Source organism: Perca fluviatilis, chromosome 22 (assembly GCF_010015445.1).
Source record: "Perca fluviatilis chromosome 22, GENO_Pfluv_1.0, whole genome shotgun sequence".
Lineage (NCBI taxonomy): Eukaryota > Metazoa > Chordata > Actinopteri > Perciformes > Percidae > Perca > Perca fluviatilis.
This window is the reverse complement of record NC_053133.1, coordinates 6,233,491-6,249,199: the sequence shown is the minus strand read 5'-3', so window position 1 is coordinate 6,249,199 and position 15,709 is coordinate 6,233,491. Positions and strand designations below refer to the sequence as shown.

General features: G+C 41.7%; 2 protein-coding genes across 2 annotated transcripts in view; both read left to right on the top strand.

Moving 5' to 3' along the window:
* waca (WW domain containing adaptor with coiled-coil a) overlaps positions 1-1,778 on the top strand; it is a 29,883-nt gene extending 28,105 nt beyond the window's left edge. Inside the window, exon 13 of the mRNA XM_039790265.1 lies at positions 70-1,778. Coding sequence (XP_039646199.1) covers positions 70-139 — 70 coding nt within the window. The 3' untranslated portion in view covers positions 140-1,778. The remainder of the gene's footprint in view (positions 1-69) is intronic.
* Positions 1,779-8,228: 6,450 nt separating this feature from the next.
* Positions 8,229-13,345, top strand: bambia (BMP and activin membrane-bound inhibitor (Xenopus laevis) homolog a). The gene is made up of 3 exons (XM_039790875.1): positions 8,229-8,828; positions 11,075-11,353; positions 12,217-13,345. The coding sequence occupies exons 1-3, from the start codon at positions 8,753-8,755 to the stop codon at positions 12,633-12,635; spliced, it is 774 nt and encodes a 257-aa protein (XP_039646809.1). The 5' UTR covers positions 8,229-8,752; the 3' UTR covers positions 12,636-13,345.
* Positions 13,346-15,709: the final 2,364 nt, after the last annotated feature.

The following is a 15,709-nucleotide window of genomic DNA, read 5'->3' as shown; positions in this document are numbered from 1 at the left end:
GCACCTGTTGGCATGTACACCCAGTACAGTACACACGGATAATGATTGTTCTCTTTGTCTTTCCCGCAGGATACTGTTTCTGAGACAGCAAATCAAAGAACTTGAAAAGTTGAAGAATCAGAATTCTTTCATGGTCTGAGAACTTCTGGTCGCGAGTTACAGCGCGGGGGTTGGTGAAAACGGGGAAGACCCATTGCACATAGTTGGAAGCTGGAGGGAGAGCGGTTGTTCAGTTCCTCTTGAGCCCAGTCTTAACACACACACACCCGGAGCTGCAGTCAGGTTGGCTTTGGACCGTCGGGCTGGGAGAACCAAGAGGAAAACATGAAGAGCTGTTGGAGGGGGAAGGGTGGGACTCTGTTTTGTAAAAACCCATGCCGGGAAAACATGTAGATTTCTTGTAGATGTTATTATCTATGTTGTAAATATGTTTTGTAGATTGAAGCCATGGAAAGCCATGCCTATCGAAGCTTTTGACATCCAAACTAATCAACGCCTAGGCGGCTACATTCATTAGCTAGCCTTTCCTTCATGTTAACTTTTCTGCAGAATTAAAGCTTCATTTTGTTAATTCATAGATCATTGAACCATTGAGCATGTGTGACCTGCACGTAAACAGGATGGATGGAGGAGGATGTTTGAAGTCATTTATATACACACAAGCCTAGCATTAAGCATAACAAACTGGTGTCAATGTAGTTTCTTTCCTCAAATATTGGTAAACCGATTACTCTGTCTAGATTATCTTCCTGTGCCCTCTCTGGGTGAACTGTAACCTGTACTCAGGCGTGGTAAACATCCCCATCTTGACTGCTCACAACGGTTCAGTGATCTACTTGCAGTTTCTGGTGGACCTGCATGTCTCAAGTCTGGAAAAAAATAAAAAATAAATAACAGTGCCTGGTGGTGTGGTGAAGTGAGCGATTTCAAAGAAATGTAAGAGATGTGATGGTGTGCTGCTTTGGACCATTCCCACTACCCTCCTCTGGCCTCAGCCCTGCCCTGCCACACCCTCTTCTGGGGCATCAACACTTCACACCCTCCTTGTAGTTTATTCTTTGTGGTCCAAAAGTTTTGGTCCTTATTTTTTATTTTATTTTTTTTCCCCTCTCTCCAACGTTGTACTTATCCATAAGGTAAGGTTGGTACCGCTGGTCCATTCCCTTGTACAGTCGCTAACATACAGTGGAGTTTGAATAAGAGGACGCAGAATTAAAAGGTTTTATTTATAAGAGTTGTAGTGATGAGCAGTTAATCACAATCCGTTTTCATTTGCACCCAGTTTAGGAGTGCACCAGCAGGTTCCAGGCGGTTGTATGTGGATCACCTCTTGTGTCAGAGCAGGGCAACGAGAGGTCACTAGGTCAAATGTGAAATGTATGTATTGTAATAAAGATGTTCAACTAAAGCAAGCACTGGTTATTTTATTGGAGTATTAGGTTTGGTTCATACGCTAGTGCCTTGTTGAAAGTCTTAAGTCTCACAGCCTCATTTACCTGCAAATCCCACACTTTAATTCACCCGGTTTGATTAAAAAGAAAAGGGAGGGTTGTTTTTCTAGCACGTCCCGTACCTCTTGTTTGTTTCCCACTGTTGAAGTGCAGGGGCCTAAGCTGCAAAGGCCTGTTGTTTTTTTTTGTTTTTTTCCACCATACCATCGAGTCTATAATTGAACTGCACCACACATTCAGTAAAGGTGACGACGTCCTTGCTTTGTATATTGTTTCCTGAAGTATATTGACAAATGAAATAAAATATGCCTCTCCAGGCCCATGTTGTTCTTGGCTTTTTGATGGTCCCTTTTTTAGCTTTTTAGTTTCTTGTCTTTGATTTCAAAAAGCTGTGTTGTGGATGGTTTTATGCATGGGTAGTATGTTATTTAGCAGTTTTTATGGTTAGTAAAGCCTGACCGTTAACCAAAGGGTTGTCTTGCGTTGCCAAACCGGTTTCCACAAAGTGAGTCTTGAAACATGTCAATGTCAGATAACTAAGCAGAAAGGAGTCCTTTTGGCTACAGTTGACCAAACTGAGTACTTCTCAATGCCTGATCAATTACAATATTCAATCACAATATCAGGGAAAACAAAAACCTGTATTTTCAGAGGGAAAATGTATCAATCGTTTGCTCTTCTATCTACTTGTGAACGGCACTGCCCACTGCTGGTTGTCTCATGTCTCGCACTGCAGACTGGTGAAACTCCAACCTCCAAGAATTTAATGTTATCAGATCAAAGACGAGTGTGGCTAATCTTCCTGGTATGTCCTGCTCTAGTCTCAACTTGCAAAGACAATTTTTTTTTTTTTTCATTCATAGCTAGACATTTTGGACAGATTTTCAGAGATTACATGGTTGTTTGTTATGTGAGTATCTGAAGGTGGACCGTGTTTAAACGTTAAGCAACTATAGAGAATGTGTTCTCGAGGCCCAAGGATATGGGGAAAGTTAGCATTTCGTTAGGGACTAACTAAATAACATTTCCAGTCTAATTCATACAGTAGGGCCAGCCAGGGGAAAGCTGCAAGGGCACCATGCATGTGGGGTAAGGACAGAACAGAGACAAAAATGAATGCATATAAAAGTTGGCCCAGAAGAGGATTAGGGCCACATGTGAAAAAATGTATTTGAGTTCTGACTTTAATCTCAGTATTCTGACTTTAAACTCACAGCTCAATACATTTCATCACATGTGGCCCTAATCCTCTTCCATACAAATGAGCATGGATTCTAAGGGTAACTATTTTTTTCTGCATCTTTACATTTGTACATCAGTACAAGTGTGTACCATCTCACCTTATTTAACTATGAATTATTAGTTTTTGCTTTGTATTTTGCACTATACACACATTTTTCTGTCCTCTCTCCCTCCATGCCCTTTTTACATAATTAAGCATATTTTTTTAGATACTTGACTATGTTACATGAACATTAAGTAATATGAAAGTTGTTTAAAAGATTATTATGTTAAACTACTATTCCCCATAGTCAAGAATGAACTCTCCAGGGCACCTGGGTAGCTCACCTGGTAGAGTGCACGTCCATATATAGAGGATTACTCCTTGATGCAGCGGCTGTGGGTTCGATTCTGGCCTGCAGCCCTTTGCTGTGTGTCATTTCCCCCCCCCTCTCTCTCTCCCCTTTCATGTCTTAAGCTGTCCTAAAAATAAAGGCCTAAAATGCCCCAAAAATGATCTTAAAAACGAATGAACTCTCTAACTCAAATGGCAAAATTGTTCCTTTCTGCAATCTAATTCAGACAATAGGGCCAGCCAACAAAATCCACTGCAACACTTTCAATTTACAATTGCTTTGATTTAACCCTTGTGTTGTCTTGTGTTGTCTTTCCATTGTTGCTTTTTTTTTCAAAGTTCTTTTTCATTTTTTGGGGGGTTTTGTGGGTTATTTTCATCATTTTTTATAGCTTTTTCAGATGTTTTCAAAGTTTGTTTTCAAAGTTTTTGTCCCTTTTTCCAATGTTTTTGGCGTTTTCTTCTGGTGTTTATGAAGTTTTTATTGTCGTGTTTGCTGCTTTTTCCAACATATTTTACGCTTTTCCCAACCTTTTGTCACTTTTTTCAACATTTTTTATTAACTTATTTCGACTTCCCATATTTCTGATATAAAACAAACCCTTTGAAAACAGGTCAAACTTGACCTGAGGATGACATGAGGGTTAATGTGCAAAACTTTTAATGCATTTAGTCATACTGACCTTCTATATCTGAATAAACTATAAAATAACTTATTTCACAGTATTTCAGAACTATTATTTTCAGTTCTTATTCCGCTGTATTGTCAAGCTCTTATGGTACAAGGCAGCATCCCAGAGGCCTGGCCTGATAACGAAGGGGACACCACTCCTCATGATCAAAACGCAGATTATCCACAAAGTCATCTCTGAAGGTTCCTGCCTCGGAGCACTCTAGAGAAAAGTCTGCATGAGTGCTTGTGAATGCCGAGCCTGTAACCCAATCTGTAACATCAAAGCTGCTGCTGGCGGTTCTCCCTGCATGTCTACAGTATGGATCCACTACAGAACTGCTGGACCTCTCTGCATGCGCTCTGGTGCTCTGCTCCATTATCTCGAGGAGAACAAAATAGATGATGGAGGATGGAGACAGTCTGCCTGTCTCGGATTCTTCAGAGACCTTGATATGGCTCACATCAAAGAAGGGAGGAGGAAGCCGGGGAGGTGTTGGAGGAAGTCTGTCTGCCCCGGCGTGTGTCCTCATGTATCATGGAGAGAGAGAGACAGAGAGAGAGAGAGAGAGAGACAGTCTGAGGTTTAGATCTTCAAAGTGGAAAACAAGGTCATTTTTGTTCTCTTCAGACTCATCAGGGGGGGGTGTTTAGAGCTGTAACTTGTGTTTACGGTTACATTTCAAATGCAGACATGGTTTGGGATATCTACTCTCTCTCAGGTAGACTTGACCTCCACTCCAGGGGGGGCTTTTGTTAAGCAAAGCCCCTACAGTCTGTGCCGGTTCACACCTACAAGTGTCTCCTAATGTGTGAAAGCAGAAACAGCCTGTGGGGTGTAATCCCTAAAGGGGCCAATTACATGACCCAACCCCCCCACCCCCTCCATCCCAGTGCTGAAAGCTTGTTAACGCTCATCCTCTCAGCAGAAAAAGACACACAGTTTAGTTTTTCTTACCGGGGGGCTTTTAAACAGCAGGCCTGTCCGTATGGTAGGCCTATAGTTGGAGGCAGGTACGCCTCGTCAACATGTGTCAAGGTTTTTATGGAGATCATTAAATCATATTTCTTTATCCTTTGTCAGAAAAAAATTGTTTAAAGGGGCACTCCACCGATTTACACATCAAGTGCAGTTTACTTGTCCCAGGGAACACACACACACGCATTTCTTGGGAGTTTTTTCTTTTTCTTTTTTTAGAAAAACTGAAGGCGTGGGGCGGCCTCTAGCTCACCCAGTGGGAGCGTTCGCCCCATGTTGGCTGAGTCCTGCAGCGGCCCGGGTTCGAATTCGACCTGCTGCCCTTTGCTGCATGTCCCCCCCCCATCTCTCTCCCCCTTTCATGTCCATCCACTGTCACTATAATAAAGGGAAAAGCCCCCAAAAAATAATCTTAAAATAAAAAAGTGAAGGTGTGGAGCTTGTGTTGGAGAAGTGGGAATTTACCAGGCAGGGAATAAATAAACACTAACGGAGGACTAAAAGGTAGATTACCTTGACCATTCTTTTTTTTTTTTGGGAGGGCTTTTCCACCTTTAATGGACAGGACAGGTGAGAGAGAGGGGGGAAGACATGCAGGAAATTGTCACAGGTAAGAGTCGAACCCTGGACCTCTGTGTTGAGGCATAAACCTCTAAATATATGTGCACCTGCTCTACCCACTGATCCAACCTGGCCACTGACCTTTCTTTTTTTTTTTTTTTTTTTTTTTTTAATAATCCTGGCGCAAGTCCCTCAGCTTTTTATAAAAGCAGTACTATAATACAAGGGCGTGACTTTGGGTTCAACATTAGGGTGGTGGGGGGGGGGAGGGTTGAGATCTCCACTTTTGAGCAATATAGAAATTTTGAGTATATCAAACACATTTTTGTTTTCTGCAACAATGTGTGCCTTTTCTGCATCAAGTTATGGTGCAAATGTCTTTATTTATGTAAAGGTAATTGTAATAGGTTGTTGGTGTGGGTTGCACTGGCCAGTTTTGATTATCCCCCCTAGGGCTGGGTGATATGGACAAAATCAAAATCACGATATTTTTGACCAAATACCTCGATATCGATACCGCAACGATACTGTAGTGTTGACTATTGGTGCTTTCACAAAATATTTACACAATGAGATTTTTGATAAATAATCATCAGTAATGTGGATATAATGACTAAGTGGGTAAAGGCAAATGATAGAACAGCAAGTTCAGAAAATGACATCACTTTACTGTAATGCAGCCTTTAAAACCAGGAAAAGACAACACTACGATATCCCAAATCTAAGACCATATCTAGTCTCATATCACGATATCGATATAATATCGATATATTGCCTAACTCTAATCCCCCCTGTAAACGCCCATGCTATAATAGCTAGAATGCCTGTAATGAAGCTATTTTGTGAAATAAAAAGGTCATATCAGTTTTGACCACCAGGTGGTGATGTTTAACTATCCACCACCAGTAAAGGCATGCAGCGATGGAGGTGCTGCTGCTGCTGCTGCTGGCAGCAAAGGGGGCATTTCTGATCATGTTTAATGGCACGAAATAAAAATCCAAACATCTTAATGTCAAATGTATTCATTATTTTTAACGCACCGATAATATGAGCCATAATCATTAAACAACAGCATGGTATGGGTTCTCAGACAAATACCCATGCTTTTACAGAGACAATTACACTCAGTATCACAGAAACTGCTTAACAATAGCATAAAACCAGTATTTCTGTCGACGTCCACCCTTCCCATGCAGCTCTCGGCAGAGATGAATACTGTAACGCCAGTCGTGGACTGGCGCCTCTGTGGAATTGCAGATAATTACGGTAATTGCAGTGAGTAGTTTTCTGTGTTCCCTAAAGCGTTGTCCTCATCCTGTTGTCTGTTGGACACACATGCTTTATTTCAACACGCAAGGAGCTTATGACCCCCCCCCAGGATATAATATTATTATCATAGTTAAGCCTATCTGCAGGGTGACATTGTTCTTTTTCCTCTTCCTGATTTTTGTTAGTGTCGTTTATGAAAAGGCTTTTTAAAAGCATGCAGCATATATATATATATATATATATATATATATATATATATATATATATATATATATATATAGGGGTCACTAATTAGTTTTTTTATGTCCTCGAAAGATTTATATTTGGAGCTGCATAAAAAAGCAGTTGTCGCTGATAAAGACAATAGTGTGTGTGTGTGTGTGTGTGTGTGTGTGTGTGTGTGTGTGTGTGTGTGTGTGTGTGTGTGTGTGTGTGCGTGTGCGTGTGTGTGTGTGTGTGTGTGTCGTCTCGGTGGCGCCATGTGCCTTTTTTGGATTGCTAATTTTCCTTGTTGGGCTGTCCCGCTCCTCCCTGCAGCGGCAGCAGCAGTCTGGTAGCCTGAAGGGAAGCGGCTCAGCCCGGCGTCAACCTGGCTGCCAGCAGGATGACACGGCAGGTATCTGCTACTGGCCAGCCTGGCTTCACTTTTACACAACACTTAACCTCAAATACCAAATGGAATGAATGGACCCTGGGATGTCTACATACATAGAGATTTCACAATGCCATTACACCCCTGCGTGAAATATATATATATATATATATATATATATATATATATATATATATATATATATATATATATATATATATATATATATTATTCTTTCTATCAGGAGAAGTAGCCTACCTGCATTTTTAGGAAACTATTTAGCCTAAATATGCCTATGGTTTAACATGCATTTATATATATAAAGCTATGTATTTCTTCACTTGCTATATAAATGCAAAAAAAAATAGGCCTACAGGATAAGGGAAATAAATAAAATAAAGCGTCAAGGGAAAAATTAACCGTCAATTATTTGAATGTACAGAACAATTACATAATGTTGATAATGTGAGGTAAAAATGCAGCAGGGACTTAAACTAGTTGTATTTCTTGATGAAAGAGTGCCTTATGGGTACAATTCAACACGGTGCGTGGTGATGTAGGTTAAGTAGGCCTAGAATAATAGCAATGCTGTCACCAACCAAATCATAGGATCCTGTCTTTTATCAGTCACTGCCCAAATAGAACTATACTAGCTGAACACAAAGCTTTGCATTATTGCACCATTAAAAAGGGAAAAAAAAAAACTTTTCATTTGTACATGTGTTTGGTTTTTTACGTTTATTTGTCTAATGAAACATAGCAAGCCCACTTCACTTGTTCAGGATACTTACAGTATTCATGTATGTATTTATTTTTACCAGGAAGTCCCATTGAGATCAAACATCTCTTTTACAATTATATTTATAAAAATGATATGATAATATGGTCAGGTGTGACCATATTATCATATCATTTTTATAAATATAATTTATAATATTTTTATAATGTTTTTTTTTTAATGCATTTCTTAGCTTTATGTAAAGGTCTTTCTTGTCTCTGTTGCCTGTGTCTTATTTTGAAAAGACGTACCGGATACAATGTTATTACGTATTGTGACTAACTTCTCTCTCGGTGGTCTGACCAATTAGCTTGGAGGGGGGCGGAGCTCTGACAGACCACAACTATTTCTCCAGCTAAAATTCTTGTGTGTCCGGAGTCTGCATACAGCCTTTGATACCGCGGAGTTAGCTGCCTTTTTGTAACATTTCTGAGACATTTCTCCGTCCAACAATACGAAAGGGATGCTTCATCGTCACCGGCCGCGTACAGAGGCAGAGGAGGACCAGCGGTGACAACTTTATATCTCAATTCACTATCTTCCCAGGAGTATATTTCTCTTTTTTTTCTACTTCTTCTTTCGGCTTAAAGAAGAAGACGCTGTGTTCTGTGTCCTCCAGTAATGTCGGGCCGCTTTTAACAACACACTTTTCTGTCTCCATGCGGGAGAGGAAACATTTCGGAGTGATTTTTTAATTATTTTTTGCTACTTTTGTTCCAGGAAGGATTGTGAGTTGTCGTGTTTTTAGTACAGGAATGACTCATTTTTAGCCGTGCCTCCATGTAAATCTTTTTTGTCGTCCAGCTCTTCGCCCAGCGGTCTCTGCGGCTGCTACTGGATATACGAGGACTTTTTTTGCGCAGTAATTTGCTGTAAATGGATCGCCAGTGCAGTTTAATTTCCATTTGGCTACAACTGGAACTCTGTGCCATGGCTGTTCTTCTTACTAAAGGTAACAGTTGTACATGTTGGTTTGCGAAAAGGGGCATGTTTGTTAGCTTCTCATATCCGGCTTAAAACACTATTTCACAGCGATAAACCGAGACTGAATTTACCCCTCAGAGTTGAGATTTGAAGTTGGACAGTGTTGCTCAAACTATCACGTCAAGCTAGACAACAATTTTACCATTTAGCCCATAAAATCATAGAAGAAACCGGGCATAAACTACTGAGGAGAGTCGAGATAACTACTTGTGGTCCTAGGGACATTTATTTTATTTTTTATGATTTACACATTTAGTGGTTTAGTGTTTGTTTTATGGCCATCATGCACATTACTATTCTTAGATCAAACCCCTCAAAATTTGCAGTGTAAACAACTGAAATGAACGATTATTTAGACTTGATGGACTTCTTTGAAGGAAAGTTCCCCCCAACAGTAGTCCTGCGGGTTTTTGTCCAGATAAAGACCCAACTTAAATGTTTAACGATAAAAAATAAATAATAATGCACACATCCTGTCTCATTTTGGCTGGTAGGCCTACGTTTCACTCGGATAACTCCTTTTTAACTCTGGTTTTAAGCTGCCATTCATAGAAGACTGAGCAGGGCAAAAAGGCTATATGCCCCCCCCCCCTCGGCCCACAAAGGGGCCTCTCCTTTCTAATGAAATATTCTCCAAATGACCTGCCCGGGCCCTGGCTGCTCCAATCCTTCCCAGTGAAAACACTGACCTGATGAATGTTCAAAGAGCCACCACCACTGAGAGGAAGGAGCACACTTTGTTTCTACAAGCTTTAGCTGCTGGATTTTTTAGCCTAGGTTTATTTTTATTTTTTTTATGTAGCAGATGGAAACACAAGGCAAGACTTTTGGCTTTACTTTTTTTTTTCTCTCTGTTTATGGAGCTATTTTTTTTTACTCGTTATAATGCAGTCAGTCGCCAGCCTAATGAAGACTATATAGATATCCTACAATATGTGTTAAAGGTACACACACGCAACATTCCGATTTATTGTCCTGTGGAAGTATTACCACGGCACTCGAGGACACGAAGACAGTAAGAGCCTGGCATAAATACAAGTTCTCAAAGTCAATTCTAAGTCATGTTTTTGTTAGGGCAGATCCTTGGCCTAGATTTTTGTTTTGAAAAGTATATATATATTTTTTTAAAGAGGCCACGGATGAAGTAATGAATGGGCCCGTGTAAAAGCAGGCATCCGTAATAATAAGGTTGCTGGAAGCTCTTTAGATGGGACGTCAGTAAACCCTGCTGCACCCCCAGGCAGTCCTGACCACAAGTAAAGATTTGCGTGCAAACGGCGGAGAGGAGAGACTCTGCCTCGCGCTCCGGCCCCCCCTCCCCCCTTTACGAGTTTCCATTTGGGTTGAAAGAAACTGGCTTTCAAACAAACCACTAATTATAATCTATACACGGTTCCTGTTTTTATAATACAGACAGAAAAATGTATGATAATCTGTTTAAATGAAGGCTTTTTTTGTGCCGAATGGATGCACAAGTTAAAGTTACCTGGCTGTTTACTGCAGAGTGCACATCGGACACTTTGCCAGCACACGCTTTCAAAATAAAAGTATAGTAGATCACAGACTGCATTTCATAGGATTAAGTCCGGTGGTGTAGTCTACGTGCAGGTATACGCAGCATACCCACTAAGAAAGCTCCAGGATTTCCATATACCCACTTAAAAATGCCCAACAACATACATACATTTTTTTTTCTTCACATAGGCTAAATAAATGTATTTCCACTGCAAGGTGGTGCATAACAGTGTCAGAAATTCAGGAAATGAAGTCATTGAGGCTTAAAACTTCCCTGGGGGATGACACCCAGACCCCCCACTATGAAGGCCCATTCTGGCCCATATATACAGTATAGGCCCATACAGTATACCCACTTCAATACATTAGACTACACCACTGATTAAGTCCCCTAAACACTGTGGTGGGGTATACCTTCATATAAAATGACATAACTGTACTAAAAGTGGGGATGAAACAGCCCGAATAAAAAGCTGAATTATATTAATATATTTTTTTTATATTGGTAACCAATTAAACTCCTAAAAAGCACCTATAGGGTCCTGACAAACACTCCAAACTGCTATGCTCAAGTTCAGGCCAAGTTATAGTCAAAATATCGTTTGGACTTGCCAGGAATAAAGTATTGGTTTAATGCTATAAATACACCCAACATTTTTCCCCTAACCATGCCTTATTTTTGATTTTTTCCATTTCCAGGAGAAATAAGGTGTTACTGTGACGCGCCACACTGCGTGGCCACCGGATACATGTGCAAGTCCGAACTGAACGCCTGCTTCACCAAGGTGCTGGATCCGCTCATTGTACACTCTCCCGTCACCCATGGGTGTTTAGACCCCATCGTCAATTCGGCGGACATCTGCAGCAGCTCCAGGGGCGCGGATGTGCTCAGCGGGACCTCGACGCTGGAGTGTTGCCACGACGACATGTGCAACTACAAAGGCCTGCACGATTTGGGGCACACCAGAGACTCAACAGGTAAAGGAGAAACCCCGAGAGCTTAAACACCAACTGTCAGGGTGTTCTACCCCCCCCCCTCACTGAAACATGAAATTATCTTCAACTGGTTTTACAATGAGTGGACTCTGGGGGGGCGGAGGGGTTACGATTCCTCCTCAGCAAATATTTAATATTTTCCTCTTTGCTGTTCAAGAAGCAATATATTGAACTGTAGAGCTCTTCAGGCACTTTTCTGTTTATGGACATGCAGGCCACCCTTGCCCCCTCCTTACTTTTATTTTTCTACTTCCCAGCATTAAAAAAAACAACTTCAATTTGCCTTTTTAATGGGCTCCAGCTCTGTGCCTGGGAAGCCAGGGAGCAGCCAGTTTACCTTAAGCACTTGGAAAGAGATCAGATATATTCTTTTTTATTATTATGTGTGCACCATGTAATTTCCCCACTGAGTAGGAATGTGCCTTGTTGAATGACTATTCCCTGACAAGTCTGCGTGTTGGGCAGAAGTACTAGCTCCCATGGTTATGAAAAGGTGCGTAGAGAAACGGAGAGGAAGGGGCCCTGTCCTGAGGGGACAGCGCTGTTGTGACTCCGACCAGAGCACACTATATAGTTTATTAGCTTAAATTAATTTCTGGCTCTCAGTCTGGACAGGGTGACTCATTTGCTGCCCTTTCTCACTTCCTCGCTCTCGCCTGCGTGTCTTATTTTTCTCTTGCTTTGGTTACTGGCATTACTGTGTAGCAAAGCTTCTAAATAGGCTACAAATGGCATACGTGTATTTTAAATAACCATTTGCTTGAAAAGAAGGTACTGTTGTTCATAAATCTGTACATAATAATGTGCACCTGCAGTTAAACCGATGCTTATCTCTGTGCGCGCAGATCACAGCCGGTACCAGCCAGACGGTAACAACAGGAACCTGGTGACCCGGGTTCAGGAGCTTGCCTCAGCCAAGGAGGTGTGGTTCCGGGCGGCGGTGATCGCCGTGCCCATCGCCGGCGGCCTCATCCTGGTGCTGCTCATCATGCTGGCGCTGCGAATGCTGCGCAGCGAGAACAAGCGGCTGCAGGACCAGCGGCAACAGATGCTGTCGCGGCTACACTACAGCTTCCACGGCCACCACACCAAGAAGGGCCACGTGGCCAAGCTGGACCTGGAGTGCATGGTGCCCGTCACGGGCCACGAGAACTGCTGTCTGACCTGCGACAAGCTGAGGCAGGCCGACCTGGGCAACGACAAGATCCTGTCTCTGGTGCACTGGGGGATGTACAGCGGCCACGGCAAGCTCGAGTTTGTATGATTTCTGCCGGGGAACTATGTGACTGTCGCCTCCCCACAAACAGCCAGGACGGCCTCTTACTCGTTGGCTTGTTGGCTCCTGCTATTTTAAATTTTTTTTTTTTATTTAAAAGACATTCCAATGTTTTTCATCCATTGGGCTGTGTGGGTTTGTGTTTTTTAGTTCTTTTTCAACCAGAGGCAAAAAAAAAATACCAGACTGGTCTCATGCCGTGTGGTTTTTGCTAGAGCACTTTACTTGAAAATGAAAGGCGAAGCAAAGAGGAGCTGTATTTAAACTTGAGAGGGCAGGACTGAGGTGGAGTGAGAGCTCTGTGACTGCTCCTAAAGGATCCTGGACTTTCACACTGCGTGCTGAAGGATTCCAAATCTGTCTTATTTGCACATTTGTAAAAAAACAAACAAAAATGTTGTCGTTGCTTATAACAAGAATTTTACACTGACCCCTTATTTGAGGAGTAAAAAAAAATTCAGTGTTTGACTGTAGGTGTGCGCACACTCCTGTGTACGTTTCATGATTCAAGCTTATTGTAAAGATGAGATATAAATAAAAAAATACATATATGTATGTATTTTTTTTTTTTTTCTGATAAAACTGACCAGTGTGTGTCTTGTTCTGGGTAAATGTCCAACATTTCTCTCTGTGATCAGACTATAAGCTTGATTGTGAGTGTGAAAGAAAAACTTCCATTAAAATGACTTTTTTATTTATTTGGTGATTCAAGCTTGTGTTTTTACTTTAAACCTGAAAACATTAAACATTGACGGGAGGGTAAAGTACAATCCATGTACTTACAGTTTACATGTGTGGTCATAGCTATACGGCACAGTGTTAGATGTGGTTAAAATAGGGAATACAGAAGTGTGTGTGTGTGACAGGAGCATCCTGCTTTGGCAGTGTGATGTTTCAAAGCTAGGTCGTAGTGTGTGTGTGTTGGACCTGACAGTGAGGCCTTGTTTTACAGTAGAGCTGCTACTTTTGTCAGTTGTTCTTGAACCTTCTCCAGAGGTCATGTTTTCAGCTTCAAATAACTTTTCTTTCTCTCTCTCTCTCTCTCTCTCTCTCTCTCTCTCTCTCTCTCCTCACTGGCTGGATTTATCCTGGAAGTAGTGGTGCTATTTATTTTATACTCACTCTAATGCCTCTAAAGCCCCTCTATTCTGCCTTACTGGATTTCAGGGAAAACACTGTCCCTCTTATGTTCAACAGGGTGTCAGTGAGGATTTTAATATTATTCTGCCCTTATTTTAAACATCGCTGGTGGTCTCTATTTTTCTTGTCAAAAGAATCTAATGGAAACACTGTGTGTGTGTGTGTGTGTGTGTGTGTGTGTGTGTGTGTGTGTGTGTGTGTGTATCAATGCCTGATCCATTTGAATTATCTGTGCCATAGAGCTCCGCTGTCCAAAATCTATTAAAAACATCAGTGAGCCACACTGTAGCACTGGGTGACACCTATCTTCATTACCACTGTAGTTTATTTAGACTCAATCCCGCACATGCTGTCCTGCTGTCAGAAATACTAGTAATACTTGCTAGTAATACTTGTTTAAATCCGCAGCTGAAAATGGTCCCTGAGAAATGCAATATTTACATATTTTTTTAATGGTGTTTGCTAAAAACTACAGAGCCACGCTGTTTTGAGAAAGATTAGTTCAAAAGATTGACATCTTAAGCTCTTGCCGCTGAGGCTGAGTGAAATGGTTCAGAGGGACTGCCGTTGTTGGTTCTGTCCTTTGCGCTATGCAGCTGCTGAATCCGTCTTCTTTTTAGAAGAACCAAGAAGGCCGCGAGTCTGGATTCAAACTTGCTACTTGAAGCTCCGCTTCTCGAGAGTACCAAGCCTACTGTTAGAATAATTTACATGATCAAATGATAGACAGGACCACTGGAATAGCCAAAAGTTCATTTTACTTGAGAACACAACAAGGAGGCCTTCTCCGCACTAAAGAGTAGTAGAGACAGTGACCTAACGAAAAGCTCTCTACAGCCGCTTTTTATAATTACCGAGTGAAATGTAGTAAATCATGATACAGAGTAGATGTCGTCTCCCCTATCTGGTCTGGGAGGGCATGTGTGTCTTCAGGAATACACCGTGCTTAGACAAGGACAAGCAATGGTTCCCATGTTATCTTGTTTATAATATTCAGTATAATATTATTCTATGCAAACAGTTTAATAGTAACAAGAGGGAAAGCATGTATCATAATTTCAACACGTACACTCCGTCAGTGTAATATAGATCTACATTTTTGTGTTGGCCAGTGCTACGACGGAGCATCGGTAATGTCAGGATGTAACAATCGAGTACAGGAAAAGTTCAGGTTTTGAGGCGCTACAGGCAACTTACATACATTGCCATGCACGTACTGTATGATTAGCTTAGTGTTGGACTGTGTGCATAATGTCAATGCTGCAGCAGAGTTGTTTTTGAGACACTAAAAAGACTTTGAGCCAACAGTGCAGTGTGTAGAACATGCCAGTATAATGCAATCTGGGCAGTCAAAAAAACCATCATCAGTTATCGGCCAGTCAAACCTGAACTGGAGGACAGAGGCAAGAGCTATCAGTGCAATTATTATTATTTTTTGGGCATTTTAGACCTTTATTTGTATAGTACAGCTTAGACTTGAAAGGGGAGAGAGAGAGAGGGGGGAATGACATGCAGCAAAGAGCCACAGGTCGGAGTCGAACCCACAGCCGCTGTGTCGAGGAGTAAACCTCTATATATGGGCGCCCGCTCTATCAGATGAGCTACCCAGGCGCCCTATCAGTGCAATCATTGATGAGAAAGTTTGTTTAGCATCTCATTCTTTTTGAGGATGTATTCAGAAAAACCAAATTCATGTGGGATCAGCTACAGTCAGACCTTTGATCTTGTAACGGCAGATGATCTGTAATCAACGCCATCTCAGGATAAAAGCGCACAGACGACAAATGGAAAGAAATCCGAAACAAACTGAAGGCCTGTGCGCGAAAACAGAAGTTGTGACACAGGCTCCACTAAGTGAGAGAAGGCAGGCCAAATCAGCTCGAAATCTAGGGGTGGGGGGGAATTTTGATGTGCAAGACCCG